The sequence below is a fragment of the Coturnix japonica genome, chromosome 13 (genome assembly GCF_001577835.2).
Source record: "Coturnix japonica isolate 7356 chromosome 13, Coturnix japonica 2.1, whole genome shotgun sequence".
NCBI classification, from domain to species: domain Eukaryota; kingdom Metazoa; phylum Chordata; class Aves; order Galliformes; family Phasianidae; genus Coturnix; species Coturnix japonica.
The window spans coordinates 4515846-4534935 of record NC_029528.1 but is presented as its reverse complement, the minus strand read 5'-3'; the positions used below and the strand labels follow the sequence as shown (position 1 = coordinate 4534935).

The 19090-nt window shown below is 52.4% G+C and overlaps 1 protein-coding gene and 1 long non-coding RNA gene across 12 annotated transcripts; both read left to right on the top strand.

The window, feature by feature from the left end:
• Window positions 1-3: 3 nt before the first annotated feature.
• Window positions 4-13786, top strand: LOC107320232 (leukotriene C4 synthase-like). Of its 11 annotated transcripts, XM_032447480.1 has the most exons (12): window positions 4-92; window positions 771-1001; window positions 1733-2434; window positions 6153-9096; window positions 9178-9635; window positions 10195-10332; window positions 11382-11542; window positions 12033-12181; window positions 12305-12387; window positions 12678-12748; window positions 12962-13043; window positions 13236-13786. In XM_032447480.1, exons 6-12 carry the CDS (start codon window positions 10259-10261, stop codon window positions 13360-13362), a joined length of 747 nt encoding a protein of 248 aa, XP_032303371.1. In that variant the 5' UTR covers window positions 4-92; window positions 771-1001; window positions 1733-2434; window positions 6153-9096; window positions 9178-9635; window positions 10195-10258; the 3' UTR covers window positions 13363-13786. The 11 variants fall into 11 exon arrangements, with proteins under 11 accessions (XP_032303371.1, XP_032303372.1, XP_032303370.1 ...); XM_032447481.1 differs by lacking the exon at window positions 4-92 and having other exon boundaries at window positions 106-1001; window positions 2325-2434; XM_032447479.1 differs by lacking the exon at window positions 4-92 and having other exon boundaries at window positions 106-1001; window positions 2246-2434.
• Window positions 13787-14670: 884 nt separating this feature from the next.
• LOC116654061 lies at window positions 14671-18746 on the top strand. The gene is made up of 2 exons (XR_004308929.1): window positions 14671-14777; window positions 15873-18746. It is a non-coding gene; the product is annotated as an uncharacterized LOC116654061 (long non-coding RNA).
• Window positions 18747-19090: the final 344 nt, after the last annotated feature.

Below are 19090 nucleotides of genomic sequence, written 5' to 3'. Positions count from 1 at the left end.
GGAGGCCGTTGAGATGTGGGCGGGGACACGGCCGCTCTCTGTGGTGGGGGCACGGCCGGGGCTGCGGCCTGGGCGCATCGCCTCACAGCGGGGTTAGGCTTCAGAGCGGGGTTAAGGCCCCGTAGCGGGGTTAGGCCTCACAGCGGGGTTAAGGCCCCGTAGCGGGGTTAGGCCTCATAGCGGGGTTAAGGCCTCGTAGCGGGGTTAGGCCTCACAGCGGGGTTCGGCCTCGTAGCGGGGTTAGGCCCCATAGCGGGGCTCGGCCTTGTAGCAGGGTTCGGCCTCGCTCGCTGCTGTGCCGGGAGCTGCTCGTACTGCTGGGGCTCGTTCACCTTCATCGCTCCCTGGTGTTTCTTTAACCCCTCGGAAAGCGTTTTCAGCCTGTTAGGAAAATATCTGTGTGTCTGGTACCCCTTAGTCACAGGCTGAGCTGAGGGTGTGGGCCTGGGGCCGGGCAAGAGGCCTTGCAGGCCTTGTGTAACGCCGGGTTCCCGAAGGAAGCGATGCGGTTGTGTCAGGGTGTCTGTGAGGCCAGACGAGCGGAGGAGGGCGGGGATGCAGAAGTAACGGTTCTGGTGGCGGAAGGAAGGGCTGAGGGCTGAGGGGAGCGGAGCAGGCCCTGCCTCCGCTGTGCCGCCCGTGGGAGCTGAAGCCGAACGTCCCGGTGCCGGCTGTGGCCTCCGGGGAGCAGGGAAGGGGGGTTTTCCTTTACAAACGTCGTTCTGCTCTGAGCCGACGCGGTGAGTCAGCAGCGTTACGTCTCCTCGCAGAGAAAATTCCACCCCGTGAGGACAATGCCGGCACTGACCCAGCTCGGAAATGAGGCTCAGCATAAATGAGGTCAATCAGCAAATCCCGCTTGTGCTGAAGTTTGGGATCTGATGGTCGCAGTTTACCCCAAAGCCACCGAGCTGGCTCCTGTGCCTCGCTGTCAGCTGAGCTGCGCCCAGCCTGAATGCGGAGAGACAGGCAGGGAAGCAGCCCCAAACGACAGGCAGCAGGTGAGATACCAAGTGTCTTAAATAAGAAACCAATGCTCTAAAAGGTAACAAAGGTGTTTAATTTAGCATGTTCCATCTCCTCCCTGGGCAAAATGCAGTTTTTGCCAGGTACCATCCAAGTCCCTCTTTTGAAACAGGCTATTACCTCCAGCATAGCTTGCAGGGCAGCAGAACGCTGTGCTCCAATCACACGAGCTCTGGGAAGGCAATGCACAAACACAGTCACGGCAGTCACACACTCACACACACCCAGCAGTCACACATGCCTTCCTGCTCTCCCCCACCCTCTCCCAAAAAAAGCAGGCATTCCTTCCTTTTAGGACTGCTGAATCATGGCACAGGCAGCCCTGAAGCCCGTTTGCTGCCCGCTCTGCTTTGTCATCTGGGGACAAAAAGAGCCAGTTAAAAACAAATACAAGCTGCTAAAAGCGTATCATGCTCTGGGATTATTGAGGTGTTTAAACTGAGGTTAAAATAATACAAAATCCACACAGGGCAGAAAGCTGGTCCAAGAAAAAAAAGGGGATAGAAGAAAAAAGGAGGACTGAAGGGAACAGAATGACCACGCACAGAGGTCTCAGTGCTCTGGCAGCCAAGCAGGTGGTATTTTTAGGCCAGGCTCAGCTGTGCCAGGGCAGTGGAAGAAAGAGGGATGGCAGATACCACACTGCAGAGATGACGTTGTTGAGATATTCATTGGTTTTCAATGGTTTTCATTTATGTTTGTTCAGACACTGAAGCAGATCTGTCAGTTTCCACCAGGGATTGCCTGTGAAGCACACTGTGCTGTTCTCTGATTTTAGAGGTAAATTCTGAAAGGCAGAAGAAGTGGGCAGTGTGGCAAGGCTGGAAAAGGCTGAGCTCCCCCATCCAGAACAGACAGAACTCAGAGGAAAGAGTTGAACCTTCTGCTTCTGGGCAAACCACGGCTTTGGGCGGCTTTTCTGCCCTGCTATGAGAGAAACCTGCTGCACTTCCAGCTTTTACTTTCTGTTCTTGGTTCCCTCTGAGCCTGATCTCTGAGGAATTCCTGCTTCCTTAATTCCCTCCTTGCATTTCAAGAATTAGCTGGAGATCTGCTCAGATCTCTTTCTCCCCTGGAAAGCTGGTAAGAAATGAATGGAAAATCAGGCAGGTCGGGGCTGCGGGACATCAGTGGGGCCGTGCTGGCAGATAACAGGCAGTAAAGGCAGATGATCAGCAGGAGAGCACTGACTTTTGCTCTTTCAAACTTTGCACCGCAGGAGGGAAGACAAGCTCACATCTCTACGGGGCAATGTCCACGTGCCCTGGTATGCTTTGATGGAAACTGTTCCTTTACAGTGACATCTCTGGAGAGCACGCCTGGGAAAGGGGCAGGGAAAGATACACTGACTTCGTCAAAACAGAGGGGCCCAACTGAAGCTAAAAATAAAGGCCTGCTGTTTTCAAAGGTAATAAATGTGGATGTAAGAAATGTTATGGATTAATTGTAACAAGGGGAGGAGAAGTAGTGGAGGGAAGATGCAGCAGAGAGCTGGAAGCAGAGCTGTAGCAGATGGGTGGGAGGAGATGGGGAGGTGCGGAATGAAGTGGAAGACGACAAACAATCCATCTGGTGGTGTAAGTGTAGGGGTGAGGAAGTGCCCGTGAGAGGGGAACTTTATAGGAAACTCCTGTAACCCAGGAGGTCAGAGTTATGCAAGACAAGATGAGGTGTAAGTTTAGTTTGAACATAGTTAGTAACCATGGTTCTGACGGTCATGATGGCTCCCTTGGGTTGTGCACAGGTTTGGTAGCTCCTATAGGCGCTGCAGCAGGCTGCTGAGCACCATTTGGTGCTGGCTGTGCCCTTTTCCATCCTTTCTCTCGGAGAGCAGATGTGATTTGCACCAAGGTTCCCTCCAGATGTCCCCTTCACATGTCTGTGCTCTCACTCGAGGCCTTTCTCTGTGAGCTTGGCTGGGCACGGGCAGCAGAGTTGGACCTCGTGGGGTTTGGCCGCAGGGTGGGCTGTCAGCTCAGGGCTGATGTTTGTTTTATTTAGGAGTGGTTGTTTTGCCAACAAAGCTGTTTGTTTATTGGAGAACACAAATATTTACCATTCTCAACCTCAAGTTTCCAAACACCTTCAGTTTTGACAGTGATTGAATAAAGGAAACCAAGATTCCACCACAGGGAATGAGAAAACAGTTAAATGGCATTTATTAGCTGGGGAAGTGAGGGGTAGGAAGCCACACTTCTCCCACTCAGCCAGGCCCCATGGCCAGGGCTGCACCCAGCACAGCCCTCAGCCTCCAGCACAAAGAACCGGGCACCAAGGGCCAGCGCTGCCCCATGATGCAGCCCCACAAACTCAGGCAGAACCAGTGCTCCACCAGCCACATCCAAGGCCACCTCACCCTGCTGCCTGCCCCATCCTACTGCTGAGATCAGCAAACAGGGACTGAGCAGCACTTAACTCAGTGCTCCACAAGCTCCACAAGGCCGCGGCTCTGCTGCTCACAGCGCTGCTGGAGCTGCAGTACATCCCTGTGGTTTCTGTGTGCCTCTGTCCATGTCTGACCAACAGAACATCACCACCTTTTAGAGCAGACAGAAATGCAGGTGTGGCTCCCACTGGAATCTGAGCTTCATGTTTATACACTCAGTTTCCTTGTTGTTTTCACTTTAATCTCACTGGTGGTTTCATGCTGAGCCCGTTTCTCTCTGCACTACCACACACTCCTTCCTCCTGCTCTGGGGATGGAGCACACACCTGCACCGGCCAAAACCAAACCCGGCCCAGGTGGACAGCTGAGCTTGGGACCCTTTGAGCCACCAAATGGAGCTGTGTCAGTCGGCAGCAGGAGGGACTCCATGCTGAGAAACAAGGGGCAGCCGTCCCGAGGAGCAGCTCGTCATCACGAGCCTGGAGAGATGCCCTGGGACTTCTCAGCCTGCGCCCTGCCGGTGTCGCTCCTCTGCCGTGCCGTTATTGCTTAGAAAAGAGCTCGGACACCTCGTTTATTTTTACCCATCGAAAATGACAGCGTTGCTCTTTGCTGCTGCATCCCGCCGTGCTGCCCCGGGGCGGAGCCAGGCTCCGTGCTGCCCACATCCGCAGCTGCACAGCGCTGCCTGGCGGCAGGAATGCACACAGCGCTCCGCTGCCACCCGAGCGGCTCCCGGCCTTAGGGCAGCGCTGGGGCCGCCATCTGCGGGGAGCGTCAATGCAATTCACGGAGCTTTCCTTATAAAAGGCTCCGCTCCGGGCAAGGGAACGGCAGAGCCCTCCCAGCAGCTTTACTGCTCCCACCGGGTTTAATGCAGAGGTTGGATCTTGCTGTAGCCGCTGCTGAGATGAATGGGCAGTGTAAGGAACTGATGCTCTCTGGTGTTTCCAAATTGAGAGGGTTTTTTAAAGCAAAGCACATGAGCAAGGATGTAAGTGAGAGATGGCCCACGTTCCTCTGGTTTGAGGGAGGAGAGCTGAGTGTGCCTTCAGCAGTGGGAAACTCAGAAATCCTTCGTGGAGCACAGCTGTGTAACAGCATCTCAGGCAGTGGGTGAGTCACAGGCTGAAGAGCAGCGCTGCAGAGTGTGCACTGAAACTAACAGTGCGGTGTTCTCTGGTGGTTTGGAGGACACAGAAGCTTTGTCATGTAGAAACCCGTGCAGGTGTGGAGGAGGAAACCTCAGAGAGCTGGCTGTTCTCAGAGCAAACAGAGCTCGGGGAAGGAGAGGCCTCAGTGGGTGTGTTGGTGATAGGGAAATGATGGGCCCGGGTCAGGAGGTTCTGTGTGGAGCAGGAGGGAGGGAACGGGTAAGGTTACACGAGTGAAACGTGACTACCTCTGCTGTCTCTCAGGTTAGATAGTTTGGAGTTAGATCTTATCACCTGAGAGCTGAATTAATCATGGGCTGAGCTTTATAACTGAAAGGAATAGATCCCATTGTGAGGGTGTGCTGCTGCTCAGCTCGGTGGAAGCTAAAGCCTGAGGAGGAATGAAACGTGACGTCTGATTCAGGCTGTATTAGAAACAAAGTCTCTGCTTCAGGGGACAGCAAGTATCTGCACACAGAGCTTGAACCAGTCACTGCCATCCATAGCTCCTTTGGCTTTCATGGGGCACCCACATAGAACATCCAAACAGATCCTCCTTTAAGAATGAAAAGATGCAGATGTGATGGAAGCTCAGCAAAATCCCTGTGATAAATGGAGCATCTTCCTGATGGCTTACTTGATTTATCACTGGTTGCTGAACCAGTGCCTGCTTTACAGCTCTTAAAACTCTACAGAGTTTTAAACATATATCTGATTAATCCATATACATACAGTGGAAATCAATACGTAATAAAAATCTAATATACCTGCATACACGTGGTTAAGAATCCCTGTATTTAGGGTTAAGGAGGTCACTGGTGGATGAAATGGTGAACACTGGAACACTCAGGGAGGAGATGGAATTCATTTTCTCTGGAGGAAAAGGAGCGTTCTGCAGATAACAGCTGACAGCATCAACCTTCTGTAAACACTGAACCTGTTAGAAATGAGAGAGATCTGCCTGTTTGTTTTAGCAATAGCTACACAGGCACTGAGAAGTCCTGCACAACAGAGCAGCCGCTTCCTTCTTTGGCAGAAGTTAACAATTACAGACTAGCAGTTTCTTAATAAGACTTCCAGACGGCACTGAATTAAAGGTAACTCTGTAAGGATGTCGGGTTGACCCCCTTAGTGTTATTCATCTCGCAGAATCCCCACTCAGGGGCTGTGACCGTCCAGGAGCCCTCCAGCTCTCAGTGCAGCCCTGTGCCAGGAAGCCTGGCAGCCACCCCAGCAAACAATGACTGGTCTGGGGATGCCAGAGCACTGCAGTCCTGTTTGGCTGCCTCTGCCCGGGCAGCATTCTTATGGGATTGGATGGTATCAGCGAACAATGAGCAGGCACATGGACTGATGTTAGTTCTTTCTCAGTGGCTTAGTGAATATTGACTATGAGAACCTCCACTGCTCCTCTTGGGCAAATGGAGGAATGTGGGATTGAGTTCCCTAAGATCCCTTTATTTTGTATAACCTCCTTCTTATTTTCCCGTGCTGTTCTTTCTGCTGCCACGAGCTCAGCTGTCACACAGATACTGCAGATCTGCTGCCTGCAGGAGGCAGGGCAAATTTTTCTTTGTTGTTTGCAGAACTATAGCAACAGCCAACAATTTAAGAGGTGTATTCGGATGAGAAGACCAAGACAAAGCAAACAAGCTGTCACAAGTAATCTCTGAAACTGTGTGGGACATAGCAACGTCTGGGATGTCTGCTGGCATTGAGGAAAAGGGCCGGATTGTGATGGGAAACTGCGGTGAGCAGCACCAGAGATCCCCATACAGAGAGCTGAGCTCCTGCGTGCTGTGCCTGATCCTGCTTTGCCATGCTGGACTCAGCTGAAAGCTGCTCCCATCACAGAGGAGATGAACACCATCTTGCAGGCATAGCGAGGACACACGGGGTATAACTTTGTTGTGGGGAATTTTGTTCATGGTTGTGGCCGCCTCCAGGACTGAGCACGAAGCTCCTGGGCAGCATCCCAGTTCTGAGCAGTGAGCAGCAGGCAGGTGGCTGCAGAGCAGTGGGATTCCTTAGGTGTGATGCAGTGGCATCCACAGGCTGGTACTGCCCATCCTGCTTGTTGACACTGCCTGCACAAATCACAGGTGTGACATCTGTATGTTTCTTAAACAATGTGTCGAAAGCACGATGGCTCAGGAGCAATTTGTGTAGCAAAGAGAGCAAGTTTAAATTAAACTCTTTTTCCTTGAGTGGCACAGTGATGTTCATTAGCAGAGGAGAAGTGACAGTGGTGGTTCTATCAGATCTGCCCACCAAACCCAGTGTGGGCAGCAGCCTATGGCAGGGAGCAGAGCTGGCTGCCCTGCAGTACACTGCCACGCAGCCTGCATGTGGCTGGGGGTGAGGATGTGCAGGAAGGTCTGGTATTTTGCAAGGTTTCTGGCTGTTCTATTCTAATACACACCCTAAAAACAAACCCAGCTGTTTTTCAAGCGGTTCCTGTCTCAGTGTGAGCGGTCATTGAGGGGCAGCTCCCCAGCTTTTGCAAAAGCTCCTGGTGCCTGAAGGCTCCTTGGCTGCTTCTGAAATGCCTCTGGGAAGAGCACGGGTTCCTAACTCGCAGTCCAGGCTTTCACCTCACTGTCCCAAAATGCAGCCGCTGTGAGGCAACACCCTGAGCTGGGGGGCATGATGTGGTGTGGGGAACCAGCAGGTGCTGGAAGGAAGAGCGATGCTGGAGCAGGTCCTTGCAGCTCTGCTTTGCAAGACTGGAGTGGGACAGAAAGGCTCAGAACCCTGCACTGCCACTATTATGGTGCGCTGTGGGCTGCCATGGGGACAGCCTGGAGCTCAGGACCTGCCCTGGGCACGTGGTGTGCTCTGCTGCCCGCTGCACTCAGGTCAGCTCAGGCTTGACTGAGCAAAGGCATCTGAACAAAAGAGTCCCAGCTGCTAACCAGGAACTAATTCCTTCTCAGCTCACACCTCGCCCTTGTGATGTCCGACTGCAGCCTGCTTCCCAGGCCCCTGCCAGCCTTCTACTGTCACCTTCAGTGCCTTTCCCTGCAGGAAGCAGCTGTCCATCCTGCTCGTGCCATGTTCCATGTCCCAGGTCCCCCACAGCCACCTGCACTGCAATTGGGCCCCTCCATACCCTCAGCCCCCCCTGACCCCCACCTGGCAGTGAGCACAATGCTCCCTTACCCTGTAATTCAGGACAGACAAGCCACCTTGCTTACAACCTTGGAAGCATTTCCACATGGCCTGAAGGCAGCCCTGCCGTTGTTTTTCCCCACATCACTATAGGATAGTAATAAGTGTGTGTCCCACCACTGGAGGAGATCCTTCCCATCCCTGCTTTCTGCAGTATTCCTCCCATAATTGACTCTTGTTTGCTCTGCCAGAAGTGCAGCCGCCCTTTTGCTGTTGTTCTTTTTCACTCCAATGTTTTTTCTGCCGTTCTGCTGAAAAAGGAGTAGGAGAACTGGCAGAGGAGCTGCTCCGTGTGACAGCACTGAGGCTGGGCTGGACAAGGGAGGGGCTGAACTTCCCTGCTCACATATCTTTAAGAGATTTTGGCCATTTTCCTTTTGATGCTGGATGAGGTGAGTAAGGGCAGCAATATAGCGCTGCTTATGTATGGATATGGGCTCTGGCCAGATGTAATATTCATACACGTAAAGGTCACCAAATATCTTCAGAATAAAGAATTACTAAAAAAAATATTCTCCAAATTATCCCTGACTAAATGAGTATCACAGACTCATTCCCACCGTTTCCCAAAGGCTTTGCAGTGAAGCTCCTCCTATTGCTGATGAAGCACTTTGTCCCTCCTGACATGAAGATCACTGTCCTTAGGGCTGCTGGGACACGGTTAAAGAATCCCATAGAAGACTGATTTTGCCCTCAAAAGTCATTGCAAAATGCCCAGGCTGGGCAGCCACCCAAGTGATATCTGAGCCTCCAGGGAGCCTTGGTGACATCTACAGAGCAGAAACTGCGGCCATCCCTGCTCCTTAGGAGTGGCCGAGCTTGGCCAGCGCTGTGCTACCAAGGGACAGAATTATGAATTCCTGTCTTCATGCCACGTATTTTCTTCCTGCAATTCCTTTTGCAGCTGCAAAACCTGAGAATTCTGAGGACATCTCAAGAGATGCTGATGGCAGAGAGAAACTGCCAGTTGTTTGCCTCCCTCCCAGCCTGAGGGGGGCTCTGCTGGCCACACCAAGGCCTGGGGGCTCATCTTTTGAACCCCAAGGCCTCTTATTTTCTTTATGGGCAGGGTTTGTGTTTCTTTGTTTTCCTCTGGGGCTTTGAATAGTTTTGAACTGAAAGCATTTTATTTTTTTTTAAACATGTGGCTTTTAATCCTTTTGAACTAAAATTGCTTTCCATGTGGCTGCTAAAGAGGCACTGACTGTTCCCACATGCAGTTCAACCATCTCAGTGCATTTGGATGCACTCAACAGCTGCAGAAGTAGAAGCAAAAGGAAGCACAAGTGCCAACTATATTAGAAAACACTTCAGTGATTTTTGGAAGGCCGAGGAGCTGCCGTGCTTCACAGCTGAAGGGTGAGTTGCTGAGATGTAAATTGTTTCCTTTTCCACTAACAGAGCTCTTGGCCTGCAGAGTTTGATGGAATGCATTTCCAGGGCAATCTTACCGGGTGTGACGTTGCCGGGCTCTGCTGGCCTCTCCTCATCCCACTGCTGCCAAGGAGAAACTGGTATAGCAAAGCACTCCGCTGCCATAAGCTGCCCCGGGCTTTCTGTGCTGCTTGTTTTTCCTCCAAGATCACTTTTAATCCAGCTCAGCATCACAAACCATCCTGCAGCACTGCTCTGAAGTGGTAACAAGGAGGCAGGAGTGATTAATGGCCGCAGGAGGAGGTGGCAGATGCCCTGGCAGCGTGGGCACAGAGCTATTAGTCCTGCGATGAGTCAGTGGGAGGCGCAGTGATTCTGCACTGTGCCACATTCAAGTGGGACGGCAGTGAGGAGCAGGCAGCGTTCCTTTAGCTCCCAGCCCCGTAAATCCATGCCCAGCCTGGACCTGCAGCTGCAGCGTTGTCATCAATTGTGAGGAAATTCGGCCGCGCCAGCCTCGGAGGGTGAGGTTTTGCAATATACTTCTTCCAATGTCATTGCATGTGGCTGGTGACAGCGGTGACATCCCACCCCTTCTCCGGTCTCTCTCATTCTTGGGGATGTGGTGGCCTGCTCAGCCACCCTCAGGCACTGAGCCCTTTGCTCGCAGCCTGGTGAGCCTCGTGCCCAACCAAGAGCATGGGGTGAGCTGCCATGGGGCTGCAGAGCTGCTGGGTTGGGTGTGAGCTCTTAGTGGGATGGAGGTGGAGGCAAGGGGAACCCCCAGCCTGGATCCACACATGGGGCTGCTGGTGGCTGCTGTGATCGGTGGAATTTTGGGCACTGGGGCCAGTCCCCTCAGGTAGCATTTAGTGCCTGCAGGGAGTGCCAGAGCCCACTCCTAACACTGAGTGAGGATGGAAAACATGAAGAGCTGTGGTCACAAACAGCAAAGAGATAAATGTGGTGGCCAGCAGGAGGTAAAGGCAGCTTGAGAAATGGTGGTTATGTGGGAGGGAGGAGGGGAGAGATGCCTGCGCTTGTTTTTTCATTTATCTTTTTACTAACCTTTGTTGTATTTAGAGTACAGCAGATGATATCAGAGCTGTTTTGCAACTAGTGATGATCCGGGGAATGGGAGCGCTCTATGTGGTCCTCTGAAACATCTCCTGGCCAAGTCTTCCTACGTGCACTGAGCTCGGGTCATGCTGCACCGCTGAGGTGTGAGTGCAGATCTTGTTCAGTCATTGTGCTTTGTATTTTCCTTTGCTAGCGGGCTGCGATCAGCCAGGAGCTGAGGGAAGAAGAAACTGCACCAAGCACTGAGACCTCTGCCCTTTCTGAGCTGGCACTGAAAGTCATAGTGGCAGATTCATTTCTTTGACAGCTGAGCTGAGAAAACAAACCTCTCTCATATTTATAAACAGTTGGTGAAATGAAAGTGGATCAGCTCTGCTATAAAACAGCCTTACAGCTGAAGCTTGAAACATGGTGTTTGGTGTTTTGAGAAACAAGCTGGGACATGAGTGCTGCCACTTTGAGAGCCTCTATCCCCTAATGAGGTACAAAGCCAGCACCTGCCCATTGTTCCTTAGGAAGTCCATCAAGGACATAGGATACACAGTGCAATTCCTCTTGCATCCGTCTGATTTTGTTTTCTGTGATAGTGAAGCTTAATGAGCTCACTGGCACTTAATGAGCAGAAGTGCCCAGCTCTCAGCCTTCCCAGCACAGGGAAAAGATTCAGAGCCCTCCCTTGGTGTCTGGCTGTTGTACAGGACTCACCCCACATCTATGCAAAGCAGATCCGTACCTTTTGTACTTGTTCCCACCCTGTCCTACATCTGCAGCAGGTTTTCATGCTGGGCTTTATTTGGTGCCATACCCATGCAGCAAATGTGTTCTGTGCCCACACTTGAGCACAAGGTCTGCATGCCCCAATGTGGTGATTTGTGCTGTGAACAATGCAGAGCAGCCATGCAGGACTGCAGTTTCTTGTGCTGCATCAAAGGAGGGACGTGCATTGGCCTTTGCTGGACCCATTACCCCAGTGAAGAGCTAGCTAGACTGCTGAGATCCATCCCCCCGTTCTCCTCTCTTATCTCTCCTGTGAGGTTTCTGCTGGCTTTCCCACTTCCTCATATTGTATTCCTGGAAAAGGGAGGGTGGGAGTGGAATTCTCTATCAGACCTTTGTCTGCCACTGTGCACAAGGTAGTGGGCAAGCTGCAGTCCTAGCTTGTAGTGCTGCATACAGAACTTTTCACTTAGGGCAAGACTGTGCTGCCTGCACCACCACCGACCAACGTGTCAGCAAGGACTGGACCTGGCCAGAGGAGCTCCTGCTTGGGAAGTCAGGCTTTACAGTGTCACTATGTTGGAGCAGATCCATCTGCTGGCTGCCGTCACAGTTCTTGGGGTGCTGGAGCAAGGTAGGGACCATCGTATACTCATGCCCAGATACCACCTGTGTTGTTCTACCATACCTCCATTACTTCCTTTCACTTCCACGCTGTGTTTCTGCTGCCATGCTGCCACTTTGCTGCTTTTGGTGAGTGATTTCTTGAGTGGTTTTCCAACATTAAAAAAAATAAGAGTGCCTGGCACGCCAGCCTGCTAAACGCCCTTCCCCGGAACTAACACACCTCCCTTGGTGAGATATCTTTTGGTCAGTCTTCTCTTCCTTATTTGAAACATGGATTTGCAGAAGCTCTTGAAGTTGGTGTAGATCGTAGCATAAAGTGTATGGGATGAGGTGGGTTACATGGAATCTTCCTTAACTAGGGCTCCGCGCTGCAAGACCTCAGCATCTGGGTGGCTTATCTGTGACATCAGCTCCGTCTCTGCTTGGCTACTGGAATTCAGAAGGGGAAAAAAAACAAAGATCAACAAAGTGTGTCAGAACTCTTACTGTTTGTACAGGTTATAGGTGGTTTGTTGACCATGGAAGAAAGAAACCAGAAATCCAGTGGCTGTATGTGTCTGCATACTGCTTGCTTCGCCATTGCACTGCTACATTCCTTTGCCTTGTCTGCATGTGCCCGGCTCTCGCTGTGATGTGGGGCTGTGAGGTCAGGAGGAAGCTGCAGGACATTCCCCCCTTGCCCCTTAACAGCCCCCTGGCCACAGGCCCATCCCAATGACTGACCCATGCCACCTTTCTCTCCTTTGCTGCAGCCTACTTCTTCCTGCAGGTGATCCACGCCAGGCGCACGTTTGGCGTTTCTCCTCCCAACATCTCAGGCCCACCTGAATTTGAGCGGATCTTTCGAGCACAGTAAGAAACTCCTCTCAGCTCTCCTTTGCAGCACTCCTGTCAGGTGGCACTGCCCTTCCTTTGCTTTGCTGTTCAGTTTCTGGGTTGCCTTGCAGCACTTTGGCAGGTGCCCACCTCCCCTGGGGTCCAGTTAATGGATGTAAGTGTCGGCACTGGGACTCTGTGGGCTCAGAGAGCTTTGAGTGGGGAAAAGAGAGGGACTGCTCAAATTCAGCATCTCTGCTGTCAGTCCTGTGTCCCACGTGATCTTCCTCCTTTCCCTTGTTTATAACTTTTCTCTTTCCCTCTAGGGTGAACTCCTCAGAGTATTTTCCCATTTTTGTGGCACTCCTATGGCAGGCTGGACTCTTCTTCCACCAAGGTGAGAGCAGCCCCATACCAACCCATACCAGCCAGTTCTGCAGTGCTGCCTCTGTCCTTGGGTCCTGCTCACACTCTGAGCAATGAATTAGGCAGCAATACCATCTGATAGGAGTTCAGAGCCAGTGGGCACTGCCTCTATTCCTCTCCTGCTCTTGTTCTGGGAGCTCTGTAACTCCTCTGGAGCAGTCACTGTGATCTCTCTCAACCACAGGTCTGGCTGCAGCCCTGGGCCTGCTCTATCTCTACTCCCGCTACTGCTACTTTATGGGATACAGAGCATCATCCTCAGACAGGTAACACCTCCAGCCAGTGCCCATTGCTGGTCACAGTTTACTCAGCTCTTCAAGATGTTTCAGGGCTGTCGTGTGAACCAAGCATGAGCATGGGCCTTGGGGTGGTTCTGGAGGCAGGGCTGCCTCTCAGACCCTTGGTGGGATAGAGGCATTCCCACAGCAGCACGGTGATGCTTGGTCTCTCCTCTCCAGGCTCGCCCCCATCTACTTCAGCACTGGTGTCCTCTGGGTGCTCGTTGCAGCAGCAACCCTGGGCCTCGTGCATTTCTTCCTCTGTCACTATGTGGGGCTGAATGTCCTCCGGCTGCTTGCAGCATGATGTTCCTGGCCACCACTGCCATCACCACTTTGTGTCTGCCCCCAGCTACAAGACCACCTCACTGTGCTTCCAACACCTGTGGAGCTGGCAGGGCCACAGGGCCATCCTGAAGGCTGCTTGTGCCCAGCACTCTGTGCCTACCTGCTCTGTGTGACTGATAGCCAAACCTTCTCCAAAGCAAGGAGAATTCTTGGAAAACAGGATGTGTAAGTTCTTCTCAGCCCCTTCATCCAGCCCAGGCACTGTGGGGTCAGCACAGCCCGCATGGGAGGGAATTCCTGAGGAAGCACCATGGGCCGGGGCAGGGCAGAAGGAAGGGGCAGCCTGTGGCAGGTCCCAGCACACTGCTGGCTGTGCTGCACCAGCACTGCTGCACACAACATGCACAGGAGATGCTGCAATAAAAGGATGCTGAGCTTGCTGAGCTGTGCTTGTCCTCGTGGGTCTGCATGTGGCATAGGGCAAAACATGTGTTTTGGGTTGCAGGGCTGTTTGGTTTCCCTGCAGGGATGGGGACAGTAGTAGTGCAAAGCTGGTTTCCAGCAGTGTAGAGCTCTTCAGGTGGGCTCAGCCCCTGTGACAACAGGGCTGGAAGTGAGGACACTATGGGCTCACAGCTCACTATGGGTGCACAGCTCAGGGAACAGCAGAGGAGATCTGAGCCCTCAGCACCAGGAACCTCTCACCAAATTCAGCTGCATCAGCGTGCTGCTGGATGAACAGGGCTGTAAACCCTGCCGTGCTTCCTCAGTGACAGACACAAAGCACTTTTTGGGGAAGTTATGAACTTTGCAAATTACTTAACTTCCTTCCCTGCAGTTCAATCGCTTTGTCCAGCAGATCCCCGGTCTGTTACCCCCTTTCAGGCTCTCGGATCGGTGCAAACACTTCAGGGAAAGGCTCGATTCCAAACAAAACTAACAGCACTCATTTGTGCAAAGTATCCAGCGCAGCTCCATCCTTACAGGAACCCCCCCCCCCTCCCCTGAAGCCCTGGCAGTGCTTGCAGCAGGAAGGGAGCCGCTCCCGTCTCCCAGGGATGCTGCCATCGCTCCGCTCCTCCTGCACCAGGACATCAAAACAAAACAAAAACACTTGGGTTGCGTCCATGGCTCCACGCTCCGTGTCTGGGATTGGTCAGGTTCAAAAGCTGCGGCACTAATGGGGGCGGCCATTCCCTGCTCACCCGCCCGCAGAGACGGAGCCTCCGTTGGCCGCACTGGGGGCACCAGGGGGCGCCGGTACCACGAGGCTGCGGGGCCGGGGGGAGCGGGAAGGGGGGAATGAGACTGGGGGGACCGAGGGAATGGAGGGGATCGGGGGGGGCCGCTCCCGGAGTGGGCAGAGAGTCCCGCTGCTCCCCCCAGCACACGAGGCCGGGCAGCACGGAGGGTAGGCAGGTTATGGATGTCACTGTAAGTACAATGCGGTACGTGATGGTGCATTAAATGAGGTGGCTTAGTGCTGGGAATCGATCTTGAAGGTCCATGCAAGATGGTTGTGGGATTCTGTGTCTTCTGCACAAAGCTTTTTGGGGCCCATTTCATCCAGCCCTGGTATTAGGGCTATTGGTGGGAGGGAGTCCTGTAGCCACACAGAAATCTTCCTGACATGTCTTAGCAATGACCTGAGATCCCCTGCAAGTACCTCACAGGTTCCTGGACCTTCTTGCTCCCTGTCCTGCTGCCAGCAGGAGAGCAGCTCAGCCTGGGGTACCTGGAAGGAAATTTGCAGCTGGATGAATGGGAGCTCAGTGAAGGACAAAGGAAACATGGAGAAGCAGTGAGAATCCTTCCATGCTGAGAAAGGCTCCAAACCAGGCCTCCCTCCTGCAGGTCTCGCTGCCCTGTGCACAGTGGGGAGGTGGAGGCACAGAGCTCTGCCCACCAGCAAAGCCACCGCCGCCCCTGCAGGGATGATGGCCTTGTGCATGTGTGCTTGGATTCATGTGCAGACGCAGGAGCTGAGGCCCCTGTAGGGCTTTCATGCTCCATTGAAGAAGTTCATAGCACATTATCCTGAATACAACATGGGTGCACACTCATTGTTTCCTATCCAGTGTGTGACAGCTGTGCAGGATGCATGCACAGAGAGGTGCCGGACACGACAGGACTGCATGTGGCCCACAGCACCCAAATGCTGTGCCTGGGGCCAGGGGAGGCCATGCAGCTGGCAGCAGGAAGAACAACTTGTTACCAAAGGGAGTAGTATCTCCTTGGGCTGCTGCACACTCAGCCTTGCTGAGCTGGGAAGGGGAAAAGGTGCAGCAGGTGGCCTGGTGTTGTGGCTGGCATGGCACTCAGGTTCCCATCCACAGCATGGGCCAAGGGGAGGGAAGGAAGTAGGTCAGAGAGGGTGACAGTATGGGGACAGGGCTCGGGCTGAGGAGGGAAAGAGGATGAAGCAGAGGAGAAAAGGAGAGGGGAAGGAGACAGCTGAAGAATGAAAAAAGGGAAACAAAGCTTTCATAGTTTGAACAGCTCATTCTTAAAGCCACCTTTGTGTATCAGTACAGAGAGACCAAGGCCAGCACCCAACTCCTGCCCATCTGACAACGAGCTGCGACGGAATTCAGATGCTAATTAGGAGCCGAGCTCCTCAATGGGTCTTTATTCGCACAGCTCCGGCTCCCTGCAGGCCGGCCAATGGAGGAAGCTCGGCAGCGGCACGGAGAAGCGCCCCTTTCCCTCCTTCCCTCACCATGATGCTGTTATCGGCTCATCTCGGTTTTACTTGTTGACTTTTGAAGGCAAGAAAAAGGGAAGGAAGTCACACCGGAGCTGTGCCATGGGAATAATCACCGTCGGGACCCACTTGATGAGCAGGGACTGCAGGGGCCGTAGCAACGTGAAGAGAGGGGAGGACACAGGGTTGGTGCAGGGATGCAGAGATGGGCTGCAGGGAGGTGTGGATGTTCCTGTGGGCGGGTAAATACTGCCTGCAGAGAAAGAACGTCCCTAGGTTACATACCGTGGTAAAACCCAAGCAAAACCAAAGCTGTTTGTCATTTTGAGTATTATCAGTCAAGATAGGGAAGCTGGGAAAATCCACATGTAAAGGTTAAAAGTTGCCTAATCTTCACCAGTTTTATACACCCCAGAAAATAACTCTTCTCAGGCAGCACAAAGGATTAGTTTTTCCTGGTTAGGACAGAGCCATAGTACACACGAGGTAGGTGGGACCTAATACAGCCTCTGAAGGAGAGTGTGGACGCGTGCTGCAGTGGATTAGGGAAGATCATGGCTTGCTTCTGCCAGGTCTACAACCAACAGCAAGAGGTGGGTCAGAAAAGCAAAAGCAGCTCCAGCACTCAGGAAGATGCACAGAGCGCTGCTGGTCTGTCCATCAGCTGTATCACTTGGGCACTGCATCACTCGACAGGAGAAAACAGAGCAACCCCACACAGCCAGAGCAGTGTTACTGCATGAGACAGGAGGCGGGGATCACCAGGTCGGCAAACAGGAAAACAGTGAACTCTGCTGGTCACTGCTTCTGGGCTAAGACAGGCTTCATCTCATCACTCCACATCACGGTCAGATCTATGGCTCATTGGCTGCAGTGGGCTCCTCATGCTGCCCTGCCTCAGTGCCTGGCAGCCCTCCATGCCCGTGTCCCTGGAAGCTGCTCCTTGTCTGTCATGATGCTCCCAGGAATAACGAGCTTGGCAAGGGCTGTGCGCTAGAACTGCACTGTTATCTGTTCTGCTACACAGATAACGCAGCACACTCCCCCCCCACCAGACACAGGCATTCCCACTGTAAAGTATTTGCAGATTTACAGCTCATTCTGCTTCTGGGAGGGAATAAAGAAATGCAGACCAGGCTAATTGCAGTGGATGCACATGGACGCTTGCCCACCTCCCTCCTGGCAGGTGCAATGCCCGAAGTGCCAAAGAGCTGCAAATGTCCTGCCTGAGCCCAGACCCGGCCTTTATAGCTCACCCAGAAGCAGCCTTCTTAGCTCACCCAGCACAGCCAGGTGGTTCTGGTTCAGAGCTGACCCATGTCCACCACACTCAGTCAGGCAAAGCATGCAGATAGATAAGGTGAGCAGCGTAAGGACTCCTTGCTGTAGCTGCATTCCCTGAGGATATGACCACACAGCCAGTTCTTCCACGCTGCCAGAGATGAAGGATGCTCTGAGCATAAGCTGTGAATAACTCAGTGGTATAAAGGAAAGGGTGATAGATTCAAACAGGACAGCAGCTTCAGAGACAAGGAAGGACTCAGTATCTGCCTCTATCTTCAGCAAAGTGTAGCAGCTTCTCACACTGGTTTCCAAACAGCCTTGACTCTTAGCAAACTTGATAAGGAAAATAGAAACATGAGCTTCTGCCCAGCCTCTGCTGCAGAGCACTATATTCAGTGTAATGAATAAGGACAGAAGGGGTGAAAAGGAAGAAAGGAAAGGTGAAGTGTAACCAAAAAGCTTCTGGATTTACTGAAAGCAGAAGGGAGCTGGAGGCTGGATTAGCAAAGCAGTAAAATGAAAAAAAAATAGCAGATAATGAATGTGGCCACGTTATCTAATATGGTAGAACACACAGCATGCATATTTAATAGCATTGTTTAGCTTGTGTTTATCACAACTAGAGGCTGCTTCTTGTGCTATGGGTAGGGACAGAAAGTTCAGTTCTAACTGAACTCTGGGGCTTCTGAGTTGCATGTGGAGATACTAACAGTTAATAGCACTGGACTTCCATATATTGCCCATTTTCAGACCTCAGGTGATGCAGTAAGTCAGCTGCTAGCAGCATCTGATGAAAGATAATCAGGTTTGCAGGCTAACTGTTAGATCCTGAATTATACATGCTTATATGCAAACACAAGGAACATGCAGCGCGCCTAGATGGCTGAGCTACAGCTGAGACAGGAAGGATTCATCTTACAGTGGAATAAATGGGAAACTTCTATCTAGGAAAGATGGAAATGGACAGATTGTACAGCAGTTGGACCAGGAGCAAGTTTTGTTTTGAAGCAGAGCTGTAGAGTTCCCCTACTGTATCAGACCAGGCGTTTTTCCTGTGCTTAATAGCAGTTACATATTTACAAAGAAGTCATACGACCTTTATTGTAACACTGGGAGAGTAAGCGTGTAGCAGACCCGCTTCCCTGTGTAAACACAGGAAGATTTCTGTTTCCTAAGTGACCTAAGAGAGAAGTGGCCTTCAATGTGCGTCTGATCGAGGCTGCATTCGACAGATCAGACTTTATCTATCACTGAATATCACTGAAAACAGGAGTGTAAGAAACCAGACAGTGCGGCCCACTGCAAAGCTATGCACTGCTGTGGATCACAGCGTACAGCAGAGCCAACCCCATTATTCAGATGCTGTAACGGAGACTAAAAAGGCCAGAGCAATAAAGTAACACTTGGCAAACGAACCTGAGTGTAAGTTTATTAATATTAATACGAGGAGGACAAAGATGGCTGTCAGAAATGAGGCTGTTTCGGTAGGATTTAGCTCAGGTCTCGCTGTCCGTTGGCCGCTCAGTCAGTAACGCTGTGAGGAGATGCCGCCCCCCGCAGTGCTTCGGTCAGCCCTTACCCGTCCCATCCTCCGCACTGTTCACAGCCGTCATAGCGGCCATTCTTTGTAACGATACTTTGGCTACGAGCTCTTTGTAGCAGCGCTTTGCAGAACGAGCCGGTCGGGCCGGGCGAGGGACCGCGGGGCGCAGCGAACAACGGCCCGTGTCGGGGCTCTGTCACCTCTCGGCCCTTCCCG